The sequence below is a fragment of the Chiloscyllium punctatum genome, chromosome 8 (genome assembly GCF_047496795.1).
Source record: "Chiloscyllium punctatum isolate Juve2018m chromosome 8, sChiPun1.3, whole genome shotgun sequence".
NCBI lineage: Eukaryota > Metazoa > Chordata > Chondrichthyes > Orectolobiformes > Hemiscylliidae > Chiloscyllium > Chiloscyllium punctatum.
Window position 1 is genome coordinate 92,218,769 of NC_092746.1, and position 21,401 is coordinate 92,240,169.

At 41.2% G+C, this 21,401-nt stretch overlaps 1 protein-coding gene across 8 annotated transcripts in view; it reads left to right on the plus strand.

Annotated features, from left to right (window-relative positions):
* svila (supervillin a) overlaps positions 1-21,401 on the plus strand; it is a 340,124-nt gene that overhangs the window by 211,902 nt on the left and 106,821 nt on the right. For 7 of the 8 annotated variants that reach the window (XM_072576064.1, XM_072576065.1, XM_072576066.1 and 4 more), the window contains 3 exons: positions 5,979-6,074; positions 15,736-15,985; positions 20,117-20,690. In XM_072576064.1, the coding sequence (XP_072432165.1) occupies positions 5,979-6,074; positions 15,736-15,985; positions 20,117-20,690 (920 nt within the window). The remainder of the gene's footprint in view (positions 1-5,978; positions 6,075-15,735; positions 15,986-20,116; positions 20,691-21,401) is intronic. The other variant, XM_072576070.1, reaches the window with a different exon arrangement.

The following is a 21,401-nucleotide window of genomic DNA, read 5'->3' on the forward strand; positions in this document are numbered from 1 at the left end:
ACAAGTGTTTTGGCATGCAGTGCTGTGAGAAAGATTGAAAATAGGAGGAAAGGAGGCATCTTTTTTTTAGTTTGACTTATAGATGTGGACGTTTTTTTGGAGGTACGTAGTTAAAGATGTTCAATATAATTTTGGGAATGGATCAGAAGAGGAGTCTAATGCAATTTTTTAAAGTTACCATATTTAAAAGATGGTGGTATTGATTTAATGTTGAACATCTGGTGTGTGAAATATAATTTCATCTTGAGATCGAATGTAAATGTACTTCATGTAGGTTTCATTTTTATTCCATTATTTATCATTATATAACTGAAAGTGACATGACAATGGTTTTGTGCTTATAACGTGGTCAAATATTATGGATGTAAATAGTTAAGTTCTTTTAATTGACACCTGCAGGTTACAAATAGACCCAAAGTTACTACCACTTTATTCATTTTTTTTTAACCTTTGGTACCAGATATGTAAACAGTATGAAAAGAGGGTAGAATAGATTGAAGGTTTTAAAATTTCTTGTTTCCTACCTTTCTTTCTTCTATAAAAGTAATGAAATGTTCATACCTTTTAGATGAATTTCTCATCATTTTCATCTAATCTGTGAGAACAGTCATGGGGAATAGAACAACAATACCTGAAAAGGCACATCCCATTTTTGAAGCAAAAAAAAATCACACATACCTTTATTGTCCTTGGAAGATCCAATGGAAGGGTGGATTAACCTCAGGAGTTAATTGTATAAATAGTGAAATAAGAAAAGTCTAATGATGACAACAGAGTCATAAAAACAATAAAATTAGTTTTTTTCTCTCTCACTACATATCATGACTGTTCTTCAAACTAATCCTTCAGGATAAGTCACCTTTGGAGCATGTAAGTGTTCCAGCAAATTGTGCTGTTATTTCGACCACAAGCCTTTCCCTTTCTCAGCATGTGCAATTGAACTTGAACATCTTGATATGCAGAATCCAACTATTTATTTTCACTATCCTTGAGGCTGATATCATTTATTTGGCTGATTCAGAAACGCAGACTGGAGATAACTTGCTACATGGCAACAACTACAAGACCCTACATATTCATTTGGTCATAGTTTGATACCTACAAAGATAAAAACTACCAGTGTAAAAGCAAGTGATACAAAAACACTGCACCTCTAACAGTGCATGCATGTTTTAGATGCTGTGTTTTGTTTTATTTTTGCATGGGTTATGGCGTTGTTGACCAACCCAACAGCTGTTGAAAAGGTGATAGAGTTGCCTTTTTGAATCACTGCAGTCCATGAGTTGTATGTGCACCCACAATGCTCTTAGGAAGTTCCCGGATTTTGATCCAATGACATTTGAAGGAAAAATGACGTAGTTTTGAGTCAGGATGTTATGTGGCTTGGCGATCTTGTAGGCAATGGTGCAGTCATATATCTGCATTGTCTGTCTAGGTTGTAGAGGTAGCAGGCTTTGAGACTTCTGAAGGAGCTTTAATGAGCTGCTGCAGTGCAGCTTGTATACAGCACACATTGCTGCCACTGTATATCAATAGTGGAGACAATGATTGTTTACTTTATCAGATGGGTATCGACCAAGCAAGCTGCTTCATTATTGGAACTACACTGATGCAGGCAAATAGACCGTATTCCATCTCAGTCCTGAGTTGTGCCTTGTAGATGGTGGACAGGCTTTGACGAGTCAGGAGGTGAATTACCTGCCTCGGAATTTTGAGCTTCAACTCTGTTGTTGTAGCCACAATATTGATGTGGCTAGTCAAGTTCAGTTTCTGATTAATGGTAACCCACAGCATATTGATAGTGGATGATTCAGTGATGGTAATACCATTGAATATCAAGGCACAATGGTTTGATTCACTCTTGTTGGAGATGGTCACTGTCTGGTGCACTTGCCTGACATAAATGTCACTTTCATTTGATTATAGGATTTAGGAGCAGAGTGGTCCATTTGGCCTTCAGACCTGCTACACCTTTAATTGAAATGATGACTGATCTGACTGGAGTTTGAACTTCACTTTCCTGTCGGAGTTCCAGACCACCATTACCCTAGACTGTCTTGACTATTCAAGTATCTAACGGTCTTGAATAAATTCAATGACCAGGCTTTCTCTATTCTCTGGAGAAGAAAGTTCCACAATCAACCCTTGGAATGAAAGTAGGGCTCCCAATATTGCTATTTTGAAAGTAAAATCTCTAACTCTCAAACTCTACCCCAGTCCTAACCAGTCTTGCGATAGGGGCAGCATCTTAGAATCCACCCTGCTAGATCTCCTTGGGATCTTATTTGGTTCAATGATGTCACCTCTCATTCTTTCTATTTACCACAAAGAAGAACAAGGCCAGCTTACATGTGGAACACCACCATCTGCAAGATGACCTGTAAGCCACATCATGCTGACCTGGAAGTATATCACCATTCCTCTGTGGCACCTGCCTTCCTACCAGCACTGGTGGCAGCTTATCACTGCCTTCTCAAGGTCAACTAGGGATAAGCTGTAATTGCTGACCCACCCAGATATTCCCAAACCCAGTGAGCAAATGACATACATTAGCCATGTTGCTTTGGAATGCAATGAAAATATGAAAGACATCAGGGTTGAGTCATGCTGAGGCTTTGGCGGCCTTGTTAGCCAGTTGATGTCCAGTAAGAGACCTGTTCTTACCAAACTGAATGGCAATCAGGCAGTGGTGAAGCCACCAGCAGGCCTTCACCTGGACTCAGGACTCTAGGTGGTGAAAGACTAAGACATGACTTTTGGAGGAGCACTCCTGGTGATCCAGGATTGCTGATAACCATAGACTAAGAAGTATTTTGTGGGTTATGGGAGTGGAGGTCCGCAGGTGATTGGGGAGAGCGGCAGGAGGCTCAGAAAAAAGGGCAGGGGTTGGATCTCAGCAGACAATGGGGCACTGTATGCCTTTGACCTTCCATCTCCAATGAAACCAGCTGTCCACGTAGTTGACCTATTGGATATGTGACAAGGTGATAATGTTGGCTTTTCTTGAATAATCCCAGTGGTGAGACGGTTAAGTGCTCCCTTACTTTGCAACTTAATGGCCTCAGTTAACAATGAAGTCCGAAGGTCTAGTGGAGGCAAATAGACAGTGGGCACTGAATGTTCCACTAGCCCACTCTCATAAGCACCCTTGCTGCCTCCATATTATTGCCTCCTGGTTCAGCATCTCAGGAAGCAGAAGATTCTGCCAAAGGTCCCTTTTGGATCAAAGTGGCTCCAAAATCTCACACCCATGTACAAAAGCCTAAAATGAAGTCAACTTTGTGAACCAAATCAGTTCATGCTACACAAAGGCATTGTTGACTGAAAGAAACTGCAGGCATCCCTGGAGCTGGGATTATTTGCTTTTGGCTCCAGCTAATTATATGGGTCAGTGCCCATATCCGACAGAGTGGTCCTGAACAGACACAGTGAGAAGCTTACCAATGAACCAGTGAACACGACCACACAGAAATGGAGCATAATTCTGCACCAGCATTTTTCTTTGCATGAACACTTAAACTAATGCCACTCTGCTTCTCTTTCATTAACCTGTAATACTGATCTTTTTAAAGCATCTAATTTTTTTTTCAAGTTAATTTTAATTGTGATGGAGAATCCCATAGTTAAATTGCCTTTTCTTACTAATTTACTCCACAATTTACCTTGTAATTCGTTTGCCATTATAAATGTATTATCTTCGGTGACCAATCATTGACCAGTGACAAACGTGACATTAACCGTGATATTTTTGTTGAGACCTTCTCATCTTCAATGAAGAAGCACTGACATCTGAAATTTCTCTTCACAACTATAACCCCTTCTTCCTGCTACCAGCCTAATAAGAAACATAGAGCAAGTTTAATGGCTAATGCTTCTAAAAACTAAGATTCTGTAATAGTCAGGACATTTTCAGAGCAAGTAACTTTAAGATCATCACCCATTAAAAATCAGTCTGTCCTCACTCATCCATCTAATGTCTCAACAAAATCCTTTCTCTTCACAACTGTCATTACACTATAAACATGAGCTGAAAAATGTGTTGCTGGAAAAGCGCAGCAGGTCAGGCAGCATCCAAGGAGCAGGAGAATCGACGTTTCGGGCATAAGCCCTTCTTCAGGGATGAGGAAGGTGTGCCAAGCAGGCTAAGGTAAAAGGTAGGGAGGAGGGACTTGGGGGAGGGGCATTGAGAATGCGACAGGTGGAAGGAGGTTAAGGTGAGGGTGATAGGCCAGAGAGGTCGGAAAGAAGATTGCAGATCAAGAAGGTGGTGCTGAGTCCGAGGGTTGGGACTGAGATAAGGTGGGGGGAGGGGAAATGAGGAAGCTGGAGGAATCTGCATTCATCCCTTGTGGTTGGAGGGTTCCTAGGCAGAAGGTGAGGCACTCTTCTTCCAGGCGTCATATTGCCAGGGTCTGGCGATGGAGGAGGCCAAAGACCTGCATGTGCTTGGCGGAATGGGAGGGGGAGTTAGTGTTCAGCCACGGGGCGGTTCACCAACCAACCCAACCACCCCGTGGCTGAACACTTTAACGCCCCCTCCCGCTCCGCCAAGCACATGCAGGTCCTTGGCCGCCTCCATCGTCAGACCATGGCAACACGACGCCTGGAGGAAGAGTGCCTCGTATTCCACCTAGGAACCCTCCAACCACAAGGGATGAATGCAGATTTCTCCAGCTTTCTCGTTTCCCGTCCCCCCCAACCTTATCTCAGTCCCAACCCTCGGACTCAGCACCGCCTTCTTGACCTGCAATCTTCTTCCCGACCTCTCCGCCCCCACCCCCTCTCCAGCCTATCACCCTCACCTTAACCTCCTTCCATCTATCGCATTGTCAACACCCCTCCCCCAAGTCCCTCCTCCCTCCCTTTTATCTTAGCCTGCTTGGCCCACCTTCCTCATTCCTGAAGAAGGGCTTATGCCCAAAATGTCGATTCTCCTGTTCCTTGGATGCTGCCTGACCTGTTGCGCTTTTCCAGCAACACATTTTTCAGCTCTGATCTCCAGCATCTGCAGTCCTCACTTTCTCCCACTATAAACATGAGCTCTAGGGTACTGCTTCTTCAGTGTTATTATGACAAAATCTTGGAACTTACATCCTAACAATATTAAGAGGTTACCTGAAATATATAGACTGCAGCAGTTTAAAAAGGCAACTCACCACCACCTTCTCGAGGGCAACTAGGGATGGACAATAAATGCTGGCCCAACCAGCAATACCCACATCATGTGAGTGAATGAAAGTAATACCCATTCCTTATTGTTCTAGAAAATAACCAAACGCCAGTTATCACACCAATAATTTCAATGATTATTCCAATTGTGAATGGAAGTACAAGATTGAACTAGAGCCTCAGACTTGCAGTACCTTCTATTTGGAGACCTGTTTTGTATTTGGTGCAGTACTTCTGCATCTTGCTTAATCTGCACATGCAAAGATGGCTGAATGTTCTTTTAATAGCAGTCTGTCCTTTAAGGATTAGATCAAGGATATACACGGAGGCTTCTTGAATTATACTAATGGCGTTTGTTTCACAGTTTGTACAAACTGTCCATATTGGCCTAGGTGTGATTATAATCTGCTGTAGAATGAAGATCACATTTGATTTAATGCCCTGAGTTCTGAGTGCACTTTCCTTTAAAGATAATTCTGGAATTTAAGTTTCTGTTAGATATTTGTTCTATGAAAGGCAGGTTAAAAAAGTAGTGCACATGAAAGAGAAAAAACTCAAGCAACATTATAGTTTTCCCTTTTCTGTCCCAGAGGTATTTATTTAAGGGGCTGTTCATGTTATGTGGAGATGATGATTATATTATTGAGAGAGCCTAGCTCAGAGTATCGTAGGTGACAATTGAGATGAGTAATTGTTACTATTTTTTCTATCTTTTGTCTTCCTACCTATAAGCTTAGCCTTGAAAGTTTGCTTCTTTGCTTAGTTGTTTTCTTTCCAACATGTCTTGTTCTTTCTTTCCCTGTTTCTAGTGAACCCACCCCTGTCTCACACACAGTGACTGTGCAGACAGTCATGGCAAGAACCTCTAGCCTCACTATAATAAACTCAAATTCCAAACCTAGCAGGTATTTTGCAATTTGCATGTGGATGGCTGTATCAGTTAATATACTAATGCTCTTTTCAAAGTTAATCCTGTACATTTTGATCTAACAACATTTTTACATTTGCTGATTTGTTCCAAATTATGACACAACCCACATTAGAAAACTTGTCAATTTCTCCAAATCTGCTTGTATGAACTAAAAATGTTTTAATTAAACAAAAATTAATATCATTTTTTAACTTAAATATGTGTGTAAATACTGATATAAATGTTGGGATTTGTACACAATATTTTTAATTTAATATAAAAGCATAAGAAATAGCAGCTGGAGTAGACCATACAGTTCTTTGAGTCTACTTTGCCAATCATTGCAATCTTTGCAGATCATCTGCATGGAAGGGTTTAGCTGAATAGATTGGAAATTCAAAATTTCTGCATAAGGAACTTGTACGTTTTCTTTGTGTTTCGCTCCCAACGAAACACAATGTTCTCATTCCTCTCTTGATTCACGAGGAAATGTTTCTGCTTAAAAAATTACAGAGATGCCCTTCTTCTTGTACTTTGCCAGTGCCACTTTTGAATCAAACATCATAAGGTACAAAAGGACCATTTGAGGGAACTATTTGTTTTCTCCTGCCTGACTCAGCTACCTGTCTCATCATAAATGTAGCCTCCTAATAGCATTAATGAGAATTATGTTTCCTGGGATGATGAGAATCATTGAAATCCAACAATGAAGTCAACATTATCGTAAATTTACAAATTTCTATAACTAGATTACTATTATCAATATTGGTTTCTAGCTTGGTATTAGCATGTCATAGTATTATACAATAAAACATACAAAGTGCTCTGACAAATTTTACAAATTAACTAAAATTAGTTTTTCTTAATGGCCTAGCAACTGTCATCGTGACCCAGAAAGATATGAAGCCAAAAAGTAACTGATGCAATTCCTGGTAGTACAGTTGAGGATTATCATTGCCTCAGTCCCTGAATCAAGAAGAAGAGCGTGGTGGTGGGAGTTACATGGGAGAGATAATGTAAGATCCTGATCATTATCCAACAACCATAGCATGGTAGCTGGAAAGACTGGCTCAGTTGTGAAACTCTCCACAATCACACAGCCCGACTGGGAGTTGAGCATCTTGGCTTTCGCAAGGGGCCATTGTGCATAGAGCTGTGCCTTTAGGAGAGAAAAGGAAATGGGTAGATATGTGCAATAATGGGGTGGAGTGGGGAATCCAAGCCAGTTTGGCAGTATCTAATTTTTGCAATTTTGATCCAAGTATTAGAAGGAATTTTTCTTGATCCACAAACAAGTTTATTGAAATATAACGACTATTTTGAGGACATTAGGTAGTGCGAATTTCTTTATTCATTGGGTTGAGTTCTATGAGGCAAACTGTGGAACATATTTTTATTTCATTTTCTGGAAAATACTTTGTCGCAGCTAACCAAGCCCTAAACTCTGGAATTTCATCCATAGATCTCTTTTAGTTTCTTCCATCCTTTCTTTCCTTTCAATTCTCCTTAAAGCCTGCCGTTATGACTAAGCTTTAGATCACCTACCCTAATATCTCTTCATGAGCCTTAATGACAAGTTCCTGTGAAGTACATAAGCAACTTCAGGCTTATATAAGCACTGGTTATTTTTGCTAAGCAGGTTATAGATGGGTTCAATGGAGTTTTAGTAAAGCCAACTTTAAATATTAATAGTAATCTTTCTTATGTTTGGGTTTTCATATGTTGGCATTAAGGCAAATAATTCACTTGGGAAAGTAATAGTTGGAACCTAATACATTTGTGGTTTAATTTTTAGTGCCAGGTTATTTACTAGATGGTAGTTACAGTGTGAGAACTTGAGGACCGGCTCGTTTAAATGTGTGTTTAAATCTAATATTAACAGTACTGACTCATCGTCTCTAGATCTTTAAGATAAAAATCCCCAAGAAGAAAATGTGTGGATGATGAGTTTTGTTTTATTACCTTTCACTGTCAGCAAGCATGAACTATAATGAGTATTTCACAACTCCTCATTGGTACATCCATCTGCTTTTTGTTTTAAACTATAGCGTTTTAGAGTATCTTTGGGCTACCAATTTAAATCCACCACATTACACTGTTGCAGGATATGTATATATGTATGTAAAAACTACTTGGATGAGAATTTAGCAGGCATACTTAGTAAGTTTGCAGGTGGCACAAAAAATCTGTTCTAAAGTGGACAGTGAAGATTATCCAAGATTACAAAGACATCTTGATCAATTGGGTCAATGGGCTGAGGAGTGGCAGGTCGAGTTTAATTTGGATAAATGTGAGGGTGTTGCATTTTGGTAATAGCTTCAAGGGCAGGACTTATACAGTTAATGGTAGGGCCCTGGGTAGTGTTATAGAACAGAGAAACCTATGAGTTCAGGTATATAATTCTATAAAATTTGCATCACATGTGGGCAGGGTGGTTAAGAAGACGTTTTGCACACTTGCCTTCATTGTTAAGACCTTTGAGTATAGGTTAGATTAGATTCCCTACAGTGTGGAAACAGGCCATTTGGCCCAACCGACCCTCCGAAGAGTAACCCACCCAGACCCATTTCCCTCTGACTAATGCACCTAACACTATGGGCAATTTAGCACGGCCAGTTCACCTGACCTGCACATCTTTGGATTGTGGGAGGAAATCTGAGCACCCAGAGGAAATCCACGCAGACGTGGGGAGAATGTGCAAACTCCACACAGACAGTCACCCGAGGTTGGAATTGGACCTGGGTGACCCTGGTGCTGTGAGGCAACAGTGCTAACCACTGAGCCACCATGCCACCCTAGGAGTTAGAATGTCATGTTGAGATTGTATAGGATGTTAATGAGGCTTCTTTTGGAGTTACTGTGTCCAGTTCTGGTTGCCCTGCTATAGGAAGAATATTATTAAATTGGAGAGGATTCAGAAAAGATTTACAAGGATGTTCCTTGGAGTGGAGGGTATGAGTTGTAAAAATATAGGCTGGGATTTTTTTTCACTGGAGTGTAAGAGTTTGAGGAGTGACCTTAGATAAAATCATGGGGGCACAGATAAAGTGAATAGCCAAGGTCATTTCCTCAGGGTAGGGGTATTCAAACTAGGGGTATGCTTTTCAGGTGAGAGGAGAAAGATTTAAAAAGGATACAAGGGACAATGTTTTTAAACAGAGTGGTTTGATTGTGGAATGAACGTCCAGAGGAAGTCGTGGATGCAGGAACAGTTACGATATTCAAAAAGCATTTGGATAAATTAATGAATAGGAAATATTTGAAAGGATATGGGCCAAATGCAGGAAAGTGGGACTAGTTTAGTTTGGGAACATGTTCTGCGTGGACTAGTTGAACTGTTTCCGTGCTCTATGACTCTATGCAGCGTGCTGAATTTTAAGGCACTGTTTTTGTTATGGTTTATCCTCCAGTCTTGCAGCTGTGTGTTTAGTTTATTATTTCTAACAAACTAGGGTTTAATTGTATTTTGTCAACAGCTTGTAATAGATCATTTAGCTTGTCTTCAGCTGATTAATAGTGTTGAAGAAAAAGCAGTCCGTTTGATTAGCACCACATCTGCAAACATCCACTTCATATACGTTGTATTGGTGTTCTGTAGCAGCAGTATGTACTATCTACAAGATGCACTGCAGAAATTTACCAAGACTCCTCAAACAGCACCTTCCAAACCCATGACCATTCTATCTAGAAGGACAAGGACAGCAGATTCATGGGAACACCACCAGCTACAAGTTCCCCTCCCAACCACTCACCACACTGACTTGGAACTCTATTGCCTTAACTGCTGTTGGGTCAATATCCTGGACATGTTTTAAACAACCCAAGAACTGCAGCAGTTTAAGGAGACAGCTCACCAGCACCTTCTCAAAGCCCATTAGGAAACTGGCAATATGTACTGACACAGCCAGCAACACCCACATCTCCTGAATGAATAGAAGGAGGCAACTTGTAATCACAATCCATTGACACGCTGATTCTTCTTGGTCCTGGGTTTTATTAACAATTTTAAAAGTATTCAGGACAGCCTCTAATTCCTTATTTAGACCCCATATCAATAAAGTAAGGAAATAGTGTTCTGATCTGAATGCAGAGCACAAATGTTTAAATACCTGAATGTCAAGCAGAAAAATATTACCTGTGGTTTAAAAAAAACTAAATAGCACCATCTGCTGATTAGGGAAATAATTGCATCCCACTGACCAGTTTTGAGAGTCAAACACTGAATAGAGTCATAGAGATGTACAACATGGAAACAGACCCTTCGGTCCATGCCGACCAGATATCCCAACCCAATCTAGTCCCACCTGCCAGCACCCGGCCCATATCCCTCCAAACCCTTCCTATTCATATACCCATCCAAATGCCTCTTAAATGTTGCAATTGTACCAGCCTCCACCACATCCTCTGGCAGCTCATTCCATACACGTACCACCTTCTGCATGGAAAAAGTTGCTCCATAGGTCTCTTTTATATCTTTTCCCTCTCACCCTAAACCTATGCCCTCTAGTTCTGGACTCCCCGACCCCAGGGAAAAGACTTTGCCTATTTACATTATCCATACCCCTCATAATTTTGTAAACCTCTATAAGGTCACCCCTCAGCCTCCGGTACTTAAGGGAAAACAGCCCCAGCCTGTTCAGCCTCTCCCTATAGCTCAAATTCTCCAACCCTGGCAACATCCTTGTAAATCTTTTGTGAACCCTTTCAAGTTTCACAGCAGCTTTCTGATTGGAAGGAAACCAGAATTGCAAGCAATATTCCAACACTGGCCTAACCAATGTCCTGTACAGCCGCAACATGACCTCCCAACTCCTGTACTCAATACTCTGACCAATACGGAAAGCATACCAAATGCCGCATACACTATCTTACCTACCTATGACTCCAGTTTCAAGGAGCTATGAACCTGCACTCCAAGGTCTCTTTTTGTTCAGCAACACTCCCTAGGACCTTACCATTCAGTGTATAAGTCCTGCTAAGATTTGCTTTCTCAAAATGCAGCACCTCTCATTTATCTGAATTAAACTCCATCTGCCACTTCTCAGCTCATTGGCCCATCTGGTCAAGATCCTGAGGTAGCCCTCTTCGCTGTCCACTGCACCTCCAATTTTGGTGTAATCTGCAAATTTACTAACTGTACCTCCCAGGTTCGATTTCAGGCTCGGGTGACTGTGTGGAGTTTGCACATTCTCCCCGTATCTGCATGGGTTTCTTCCTGATGCTCCGGTTTCCTCCCACAGTCCAAAGATGTGCAGGTTAAGTGAATTGGCCATGCTAAATTGTCCATAGTTTTAGGTGCACTAGTCAGAGGGAAATGGGTCTGGGTCGGTGTAGACTGGTTGGGCCGAAGGGCCTGTTTCCACACTGTAGAGAATCAAATCTAATTGAATCGAATTGAATAATTAAAACAATATTTGAGAAGTATGGTTATAAAGTCGTGGGGCAGTGGCAGTGTCCCTACCTCAGAACTAAGAAGCCTGGGTTCAAATTTCACCTGCGCCAGAACTGCAGAACAACAGCTCTGAACAGGTTTGCTAGAAAATATCTATCAACTTCGCAAACACAATGTCCTTTGCTTCTCATTTAATCCTTTGTGATGAAGATTCAAAGAATTTTACTTTGTCCAGATCTCAACTCAGTTAGAAACATGTAAGCTAGGAGCAGGGATAGGTCATTTGGCCCATTGAGTCCACTCCACCCCTCAGTATGACCATGACTGATTCTCTATCTCAAAGTCTTCAATGTATTCAGTGACTTGAACCTCCACGTAAGGTGTTCACAGCCATTTAAAGGACAAAAGGCCTTAACCATCACATTAAAACACCTACTTCACAGAATGTAAAGCTGCTGCTGAATTAGGGAATCACAAGATTTAGCTTCAGAGTGTGTCTTGCGTAATATAAAATTCCACAGATCCACCATCCTCATAGTGAAGAAATGCAGGGAAAGAGGCTTTTATTCAGCAATTATCCTGTTTTTCCAAAATGTTGCAAATTGCTTCACAGGCGGCTAGCTACAACTGTAAACATGTATGATGCTGGAAACAAATATTGCCTAGTAAACCAAAGAGGGAAGTTTCAGTGCAGTTACTAAATAGTCCAATAATCCAACTACTGTCTAACCGTAGGATTTCAATGTTAGTATTTCAGATTCTCATTGAATAAAATTTACCTTTTTCAACCTTGCAAAAAGTCCCTGTACACCAGCTGTGGCAATAGGACTACACTTCCCACCACCCCATTGCTCTATAGACAGATATTGTTTGTCGTTTGACCATACAATTTCAAATGTTTATTGATTTGAAAAATGTTTTTTAATTTAATGCCCAGAAGCTTATACAATTTCTACCTTTAATGACTATCTGAATATTAAAACTAACTGTAGAAATGAGAGATTTGTTTTGATCCTGATTCATTTGTGGTGTATGTATGAGCTCTTGTGTACAAGTGCAGACAAAACTTACTGTTTCCTTTTTCCTTCTTGTGTCTCTGCCTTTCACTCTGCACCTTCAAATGGCACAGTCTGAGGCCAAATCCCGTCATTCCCTAATTCAGCATCCGGACTTACATTCTGTGACACAGACATTTCAATGTAATAGTTAAAACTTTTTGTCCCCTAAAATGGCTGAAAAACACTTTAAGTAATAAACGTTATTCCCTGGAAATATAAAAATATCATTTTAATCTTGATTCTAAGCAGTCATTACAGGCCAGTAGTACATTTTTCATTCATACCTATTTGATTAATTGCTGCACACTTGGTGTTTTGAAACAAATACTGAAACCTAAATCTCTACAACTTTAGAATGTTGACATAAACAAAAAAAAAGTTAATTAACTGTATTTGTGCCAAGTAACCAGTATAATAGTGCAATGAATTTTAACCATGAATAAGGTGCATCAGTTTTCACAGTGAAAGGTACCAGCAGCATATCAGAACTTCGAGAGTCAGGGGGCAGAGGTGAATGTAGTAGCCATCATTAAGGAGATGGTGCTGGGGAAGCTGAAAGGTCTGAAGATGGATAAATCACCCAGATCAGATGGACTACAACCCAGATTTATGAAGGTGATAGCTGAGGCGATTGTAGAGCCATGGGTGATCTTTCAGGGCTCATTTGAGTCAGGAAGTACCCCAGAGGACTGGAAAATGACTAATGTAACACCCTGTTTAAGAAGAGAGAGAGGCAGAAGACAGGAAACTATAGGTCGGTTAGTCTGACCTTGGTCCTTGGTTAGCTTTTAGAGTCTGTTATTAAGGATGAGATTGCGGAGTACTTGGAAGTCCAAGTTAAAATAGGGCTAAGTCAGCACAGTTTCATCAAGGGAAGGTCACGCCTGACAAATCTTTTAGAATTCTTTGTCTAACTTGCTCATTACCTCCTCAAAGGACAGCCAGTGGACATGATCTAATTGGATTTCCAGAAGGCCTATGACAAGGCGCCACACATGAGACTGCTAAATAGGATGACAGTCCATGATGTTGGGGGCAGGTATTGGCATAGATAGAAGATTGGCTGACTAGCAGAAAGTAGGGATAAAAGAGTCTTTTTCGGGATGGAAGCCGGTGATTAACGGAGTTCCACAGATGTCCATGTAGGGACCACAGATATTCACATTATACATTAATGATTTGGATGAAAGAACTGATGACATTGTTGCTAAGTTTACAGAGGGCATAAAGATAGGTGGAAGGAAAGGTACTTGTTGTGGAAATGGGCAAGAGACAGAAAGACTTGAACAAGCTAGGAGAGTGGGCAAAGTAGTAGCAGTTAGGATGCAATGTGGGAAAGTATGGGGTTATGCACTTTGGTAGGAGGGAAAAGATTAGAGTACATTCTAAATGAGGAAAGACTTCAGAAATCTGAAGCACAAAGGGAGTCCTAATTGACAATTCTCTCAAGGTTAACATGCAGGTTCAGTTGGCAGGTAGGAAGAAAAATGTAATGTTGGCATTAATTTCAAGAGTCTGGATTAGAGTGGTGCTGGGAAAGCACAGCAGTTCAGGCAGCATCCGAGGAGCAGGAAAATTGATGTTTCAGGCAAAGTGTCAGCAGGGTGGAGAGATAAATGAGAGGAGGGTGGGGAGAAAGTAGCATAGAGTACAATGGGTGAATAGGGGTGGGGATGAAGGTGATAGGTCAGAGAGGAGGATGGAGTGGAAAGGAAGATAGGCAGGTAGCACAGGTCATGGGGACAGTGCTGAGCTGGAAGGTTGGAGCTGGGGTGAGGTGAGGGAAGGGGAAGTGAGGAAACTGTTGAAGTCCACATTGATGCCCTGGGGTTGAAGTGTTCCGAGGCGAAAGATGAGGCGTTCTTTCTCCAGGCGTTGGGTGGTGAGGGAGCGGCGGTGAAGGAGGCCCAGGACCTCCATGTCCTCGGCAGAGTGGGAGGGGGAGTCGAAATGTTGGGCCACAGGGCGGTGTGGTTGATTGGTGCGGGTGTCCCAGAGATGTTCCCTAAAGTGCTCTGCTAGGAGGCATCCAGTCTCCCCAGTGTGGAGGAGACCGCATCGAGAGCAACGGATACAGTAAATGATATTGGATGTGCAGGTAAAACTTTGGATGTGGAAGGCTCCTTTGTGGCCTTGGATTAGGTGTGAGGGTGGAGGTGTGGGCACAGGCTTTGCAATTCCTGCGGTGGCAGGGGAAGGTGCCAGGACGGGAGGGTGGGTTGTTGGGGGGGCGTGGACATGACCAGGTAGTCACTGAGGGAATGGCCTTTGCGGAAGGTGGAAAGGAGTGGGGAGGGAAATATATCCCTGGTGGTGGAAAACAAGAGCAGGGATGAACCGCTGAGACTGTATGAAGCTCTGGTCAGACTGCATTTTGGAATATTGTGAGCAGTTTTGGGCCCTGTACCTAAAGAAGAATATGGTGGTATTGGAGGGGGTTTAGCGAAGGTTTACATCAATGACCCAGGGGGGTGAAGGCATTTGTCAGAGGAGGAGTAGTTGAGGACTCTGGGTTTGTACTCAATGGAGTTCAGAAGGATGGGGCAGTGAGATCTGGTTGAAACTTACAGAATACTGAGACGCCTGGATAGAGGGGACGTGGAAAAATGCTTTCATTAGTGGGGAAGACTCGGACCCAAGGGCACAGCCTCAGAGGGAAGCAACAACCCTTCAGAACCTATAGGAGAATTTCATCAGGCAGAGTCTGGTGAAACTGTGAATGCTGTGGAGGTAAGTCATTGAGTGTATGTATGACACACATTCTTGATTGATGAGAAAATCAAGTTTTAGGAGGAGGACGCAGGAGCATGAGTTTGACAAACAGATCAGCCACAATCGAATGACAGAGCAAACTCAATGGGCCAAATGGTCTAATTCTGCTCCTATACCTTATGGCTATTTGTATAGCTTTCAGGAATTTGTTTGTTTTTGTCTGGGACATCCTAATGATTTAGATTGTTATTGTTCAAGCTATATTTTCATACATACATAAATGTATTTCTTTTTGAAAACCTGTAACAAAATAAAATGTTTACCTTTTCCCAAAATGATACGGTTCTAAAAAATGATTTTGAACTACCAGGAAGCTGCATGCATTTTAAGTGATGAATGTGAAGTTCTAATTTTAGAGAGACATTTTTGGGACAGGGACTATGCAAGTGTACTGCAAAATGATGACCTAAATATTAAACCAATGCACTTCCTAGACTACAAGCATCTGCACAGTCTGCTGCAGGGGAACAGAAGGCAAGTGAAGCCAAAGAATTAGCAGAACAAGCCCAGCCTGAAGAGCCAGACATGTCCACACTCAGCCTTGCAGAAAAGATGGCTCTGTTCAATCGTCTTTCACAACCTGTGACTAAAATAAAAGCAGCAAGGAGTAGAAGTGATACTAAGCAAAGACGATCAAATTCTCGATATCAGACTCAACCAATTACGCTGGGTGAAGTTGAAGAGGTATGTGTTTCCAAATTATAGTGACATCTAGTGTTCTTATGCTTATAGACCACCTTCCCTGCAGAGGGTCAGAACTTGAATATTATTATTGAGAAAGGGAAGGAATCCATTGAAAAAGATAACTAAATGATAATAGTTTCGGAAACAAGTGCTCATTTCATGTGGCAATGATGTCTTTGAAAGGTGCTAAGAATGTGTAAGAATAGCTGCTACACCTTGATTTGGATCAAATGTTCCTTGAACCCAGTAACTAGCAATAGAAATGAGGAAAATAAAAGTTGCTTGAATGAATATTTTTTAACTTGCAAATTGGAGCCCAGCTGTCTGGCAGCGAAATATAAATGCAAGATACTGTGCTACAATCAAACATAAACAAAATGTCTCTTTAATGTCATGGGACAGAGTGAAGGAAGAGAAACCTGAGTGATGGAGTATTTAAACAGTTCCAAGCATTGCTCTTTTGATAAGATGCTGATGTTTTTGTAATTACAATAAATCTATTCATCTGTACATAGAATTTCATGAGAAACAGTGGAACATCACCAGGTTGTTCCTCTGGATCATTAGATAATCAGTTACAAATTCACATTTGGTATTATATATTACTATTTTGTGTATATTTTAATAAATGTGTGGATTTTAAAATCTTAAACTTCATTTTTAAAACAAGCTGAAACTTTATAAGAAAGTAAAAGGTGCTGCTTTGCTCTTTTTAATCCCATTTTATTACATTGCAGTGAAATCTGAAGCTGGTTGGACAGTAAAATACTGTTCATGTACAAACTTTGCTGCTACGTCTGAGTAATTGTAGACATCCTGATTGAAATAGTGAGAGTTGTATATTGTTACATTGAAAAATTGAATTAGTGTCCCAGAGCTTAGTTGGAATACTCCTAAAGGTCACACAAAATTCAGAATTTTCACATTTTTCAAACAACTGCAGGTGCTGGAAATGAGAAACAGAAACAGGAATCGTTAGAAAATTTTAGCACGTTTGATAGCATCTGTGAAGAGAAATCAGAGTTAACCCAGGGTTCTGAAGAAAGGTCACTGGACCCGAAACATTAACTCTGATTTCTCTGTTTAGCTGCTGCCATATCTGTTGAGATGTGCCAGCAATCCCTGCTTTGGTTTCATATTTTTCAAAGCTTCATCAAGTAAATTAAGTTGGATATATTCTGAGTGATCTTTGGTTGACATACCAGTGTGGTACTGACTGGTTCAATGTCAGAGACATCATCTTTCTGATGGGATATTAAGCTGAGACTGCAGTAATCCTCTCTGTACACATTAAAGCTCACATTGCACTAGAAAGAAGAGCAGAGGAGCGTTGTGGTGTTCTGGGCAATACCGTAGTCCCCCATACCCGCAGGGGTTACGTCCCAAGACCTACCACGGAAGCCAGAAACAGTGGATAGGTGCAAACCCATTTATTTAAATGGGAAATGTATCTTCCCGGCAATTCCCTGGTGCCTGGTGCTGGAATGTTCCCTATAATATGCTCGGGCCATGATAAACCGCGGAAAATAATTCTGCAGATACAGGGGTCATCCTGTACTTAGCCCTTTGAACTGCAACACTAATACAGCTCTGTTAACTCGATGCTGTTGTGGTACCTCCATTTCTACAAATTGACTATCATATTTCCCTAATTTGCAAGAGGACAAAGTGTGTCATTGACTGTGGAGATCTTGGGTGCCCTATTTGGTATAAAAACCTCATTGCTGATCTCCCTCTCCTTCTCCAAATTTTCTCCTGTTCATTTCCTTCCCCCTCTTTTGACAACTGTGGATGGTGAGAAGTTGATTCATTACGTATTGTCTGAGTAAAATGGCATTCAAAGCTAATTTAATTTCAGTACAGTGTTACATGTATATAAGTATAAAACACCAGTTTGGCCTCAACTGGAGTATTGCAGGTTGTTCAGGATACCATACTTCAGGGAAAAAGTGAAGGCATTAGAATGGATGCAGAAAAGATCCATGAGAGTGGTGTCATGGATAAAGGTTTCTCCTTGCATGGAAAAATTGGACTCTTCTGATTAGAGAAAAGAAGGTTAGAAGATTTGATAGAAGTATTCAATCATGGATGTGATCAGAGTAGAAATGTACCCATTGGAGGAAGAATCAGGAACTATAGATACAGACTTAACATAAGTAGCAAAAAGAGGAATGTCACCGTGAGGATTTTTTTTCTCACTCAGCAAATGGTAGGAATCTGAAATGCACTACCAGAGAGTATGATGGAGGCAGAGTCAACTGAAGCTTTCAAAAGGAGTTAAATCATTACCTGAAAAGGAAAGATTTGCAGACCTGCAGTGAAAAGATAGGAATCCCTAGCAAAACTAAAACAGTGAGCATCGGGAGCAGCTCTCTGCAGGTTGAGTCATATCTGGCACAGGCTAAGTTGGTTGTGGTTGTTGGAGATCCATCATCTCAGCTGAGGGATATCTCTGCAGGAATTCTTCAGGATGGTATCCTCGGCCCAATCATCTTTAGCTGCTTCATCAATGACCTTCCCTCCAACAAAAGGTCAGAAGTGGGGATATTTTCAAATGATTTCACATTGTTCAACACCATTCATGACTGCTCAGAAACTGAAGCAGTCCATGTTCATATGCAAGAAGATCTGGACAAGATCAAGGCTAGGTCTGACAAGTGGCAAGTAACGCTTGTGTAGCGTAAATTCCAGGCAATAAAATCTGAAATAAGACACAATCTAACCACAGCCCTTGACATTCAATAACTTGGAATACTGCAGCAGCTAACTCATGTCCTGACTCCCCAAAGCCTGTCCACCATCTACAAGGCAGAAATCAGGAGTGTGATTGAATACTCCCCACTTGTCAGGATGGGTGCAATTCCAACATCTTGGAGAAACTTGGCACCATCCAGGGCAAAGCAACCTGCTTGATTGACACCACTTCCAGAAGCATCCACTCCCTCACCACTGACTCTTAATAGCAGCAGTGTGTATAATCTACATGGTGCATCGCAGAAACCTCACCCCAAAGATCCTTAGGCAGCGCCTTCCAAACCCACAACCACTTTGATTTAGAAGAACAAGGGGAGCATATATGTGGGAACACCACCAACTCCAAGTTCTCCTGTCAATAACTTCCCATGGTGATTTGTGAATATCTCTCCATTCCTTCACTGTCTCTGGGTTAAAATCCTGGAATTCCCTCTTCAATAGCATTTGTGTGTCTAACTACAACAGATGGATTTACAGTAGTTCAAGAATGCAGCTCGCCATCATGTTCTTGAGGGCACCAAGGGAGAGTTAATAAATGTTGGTCAGTCAGTGGTATCCAAGTGAATTTTTAAAAACTACCACTAGGTGTATGGTCTCTTTCCATGCTATAACAGTTATAGGAATCCAAATTCAACAATAAAATACTTAGGATGTTGTGCTAAATATTTTGGGTGGCACAGTGATTAGCACTACTGCCTCACAGCGCTAGAGATCCGGGTTCAATTCCTGACTCAGGCGACTAACTGTGTGGAGTTTGCACGTTCTCCCCGTGTCTGCGTGGGTTTCCTCCCACAGTCCAAAGATGTGCAGGTCAGGTGAATTGGCCATGCTAAATTGCCCGTAGTGTTAGGTAAGGGGTAAATGTAGGGGTATGGGTGGGTTGCGCTTCGGCGGGGAGGTATGGAATTGTTGGGCCGAAGGGCCTGTTTCCACACTGTAAGTAATCTAATCTAATCTAATCTAAAAAAAATTATTTGTTTTGTGATTTTAATCTTAGAAAGATTAGGAAGGTAATTGTACATTTTGTTTAATTCACTAGTGATGTAGACATTTCTGGCTAGATAAGCATTTATTGTCCATCCCTAATTGCCCAGAGAGCAGTTAAAACTCAGCCCATCACAGTGGGTCTGAAGTCACACAGACCAGGCCTGATAACTACAGTAGATTTCCTGCCCGAAAGGACAAGCGCACCAGTCAGATTTTTACAACAACTGTTGCATAGTGAACTTTAGGCCAGTATTTTATTCCAGACTTGTATTGAATTCTCACTTCATTACCTGCTGTGAAGGGATTTGAATCCTTATCAATGATTTATACCACAATATGTTTTAATTTCACATTTTAGTATGTATAAACTTTTCTGTCTTTTTATTGCAGGTGCAAAATGGCAATGAAATGATCAGGCCTTTCTCACAGTCTCGGGTCAGTCAGGCAGCTACAGTCTCCACAGCTTGTGCTGGTGACCTACATCTTGGAAAGTCTTCCATTGCTGAGAATAGTTTACATGCTGCCCACAAGTCAGCAGCAACCTCTACTGTTCCCTCCCACAGCTCACTTGTCAATGCTGATATATCAAGTACGAGTGTGCTTCCCTCAGAATGCATGCTCCCATCGCAGGAGAGATCCTATGGATTCAGTGGCATATTTAAAGAGGCCGATGATGACAGAAATGGTGAGACAAAAGAGATGCTGCAAAAAAGCAGCATGTATACTTGTAGGCTTGCAGAAACCGATCCCCATGTAGCAACTGGGAGGAGTATGGATAGTAAGCATGAAACTCCAGAAAGGAACCGTGGGGAGCAGCTCGACCCAGAAATCTTGCCACAGGCAGCTGAAAGGAAAATGGTTATGAAATCCGAAAACATGCATGAGAGTTGGGAAAGTGAAGAGAAAAACTTTGATGAAATTGTGAAAGTGGAACATGATATGAAGAACAAGCAAGCTATTTCAGGTAAACGGTTCTCAGTTCTTTCTTTAAATCAATGTTTGCTGTTAAGGTTGGTGCCTGGAACTTTTGACTGAGTGCATAATTGCTAGCCTAAGAAATGAACATGTATACTAAGAATGTCTCATTTCGCATGAGTGCTTGTTTAAGACCCAAGGATGTGCACCATCAGAAGCACATGTAGTAAGGAGAAAATGTAAAAGTAATTCTAGGAGGGCTTGATTATCACCTGATGAAGGAGCAGTGCTCCGAAAGCTAGTGCTTCCAAATAAACCTGTTGGACTATAACCTGGTGTTGTGTGATTTTTAACTTGGATTATCTTAGACCAACTCCATTAGAAAACAGACTAAAAAATGCCAGGCACATGTCACTAAGAATTCATGTGTGTACTGAGAATGGTTAGGAAGGCTTTGCCATAAAATATGATTTACATCACAGAAAAATTTAAATCTTTGCTGCTGGTCTTTGGCAGTGCTATTGCTCCATAAGCCTTTTCCTACCTGGTTTTTATTCCCGAATGTCTTTCCATTCTGTTCTCAACCATATATTGCTCTTGCTTTCCCTTAAGCACAGCTGCTTATTCTCTTCAACTACTTGTTGTTAGGAAATTTCACGTTTTAATACTCTCTTGATAAAGAGTTTAATCAATATTCTTGTATACTGATGTTAAATGTAACAACTCAATCACTCCACTACCTTTAGTATTATTCAAAAAA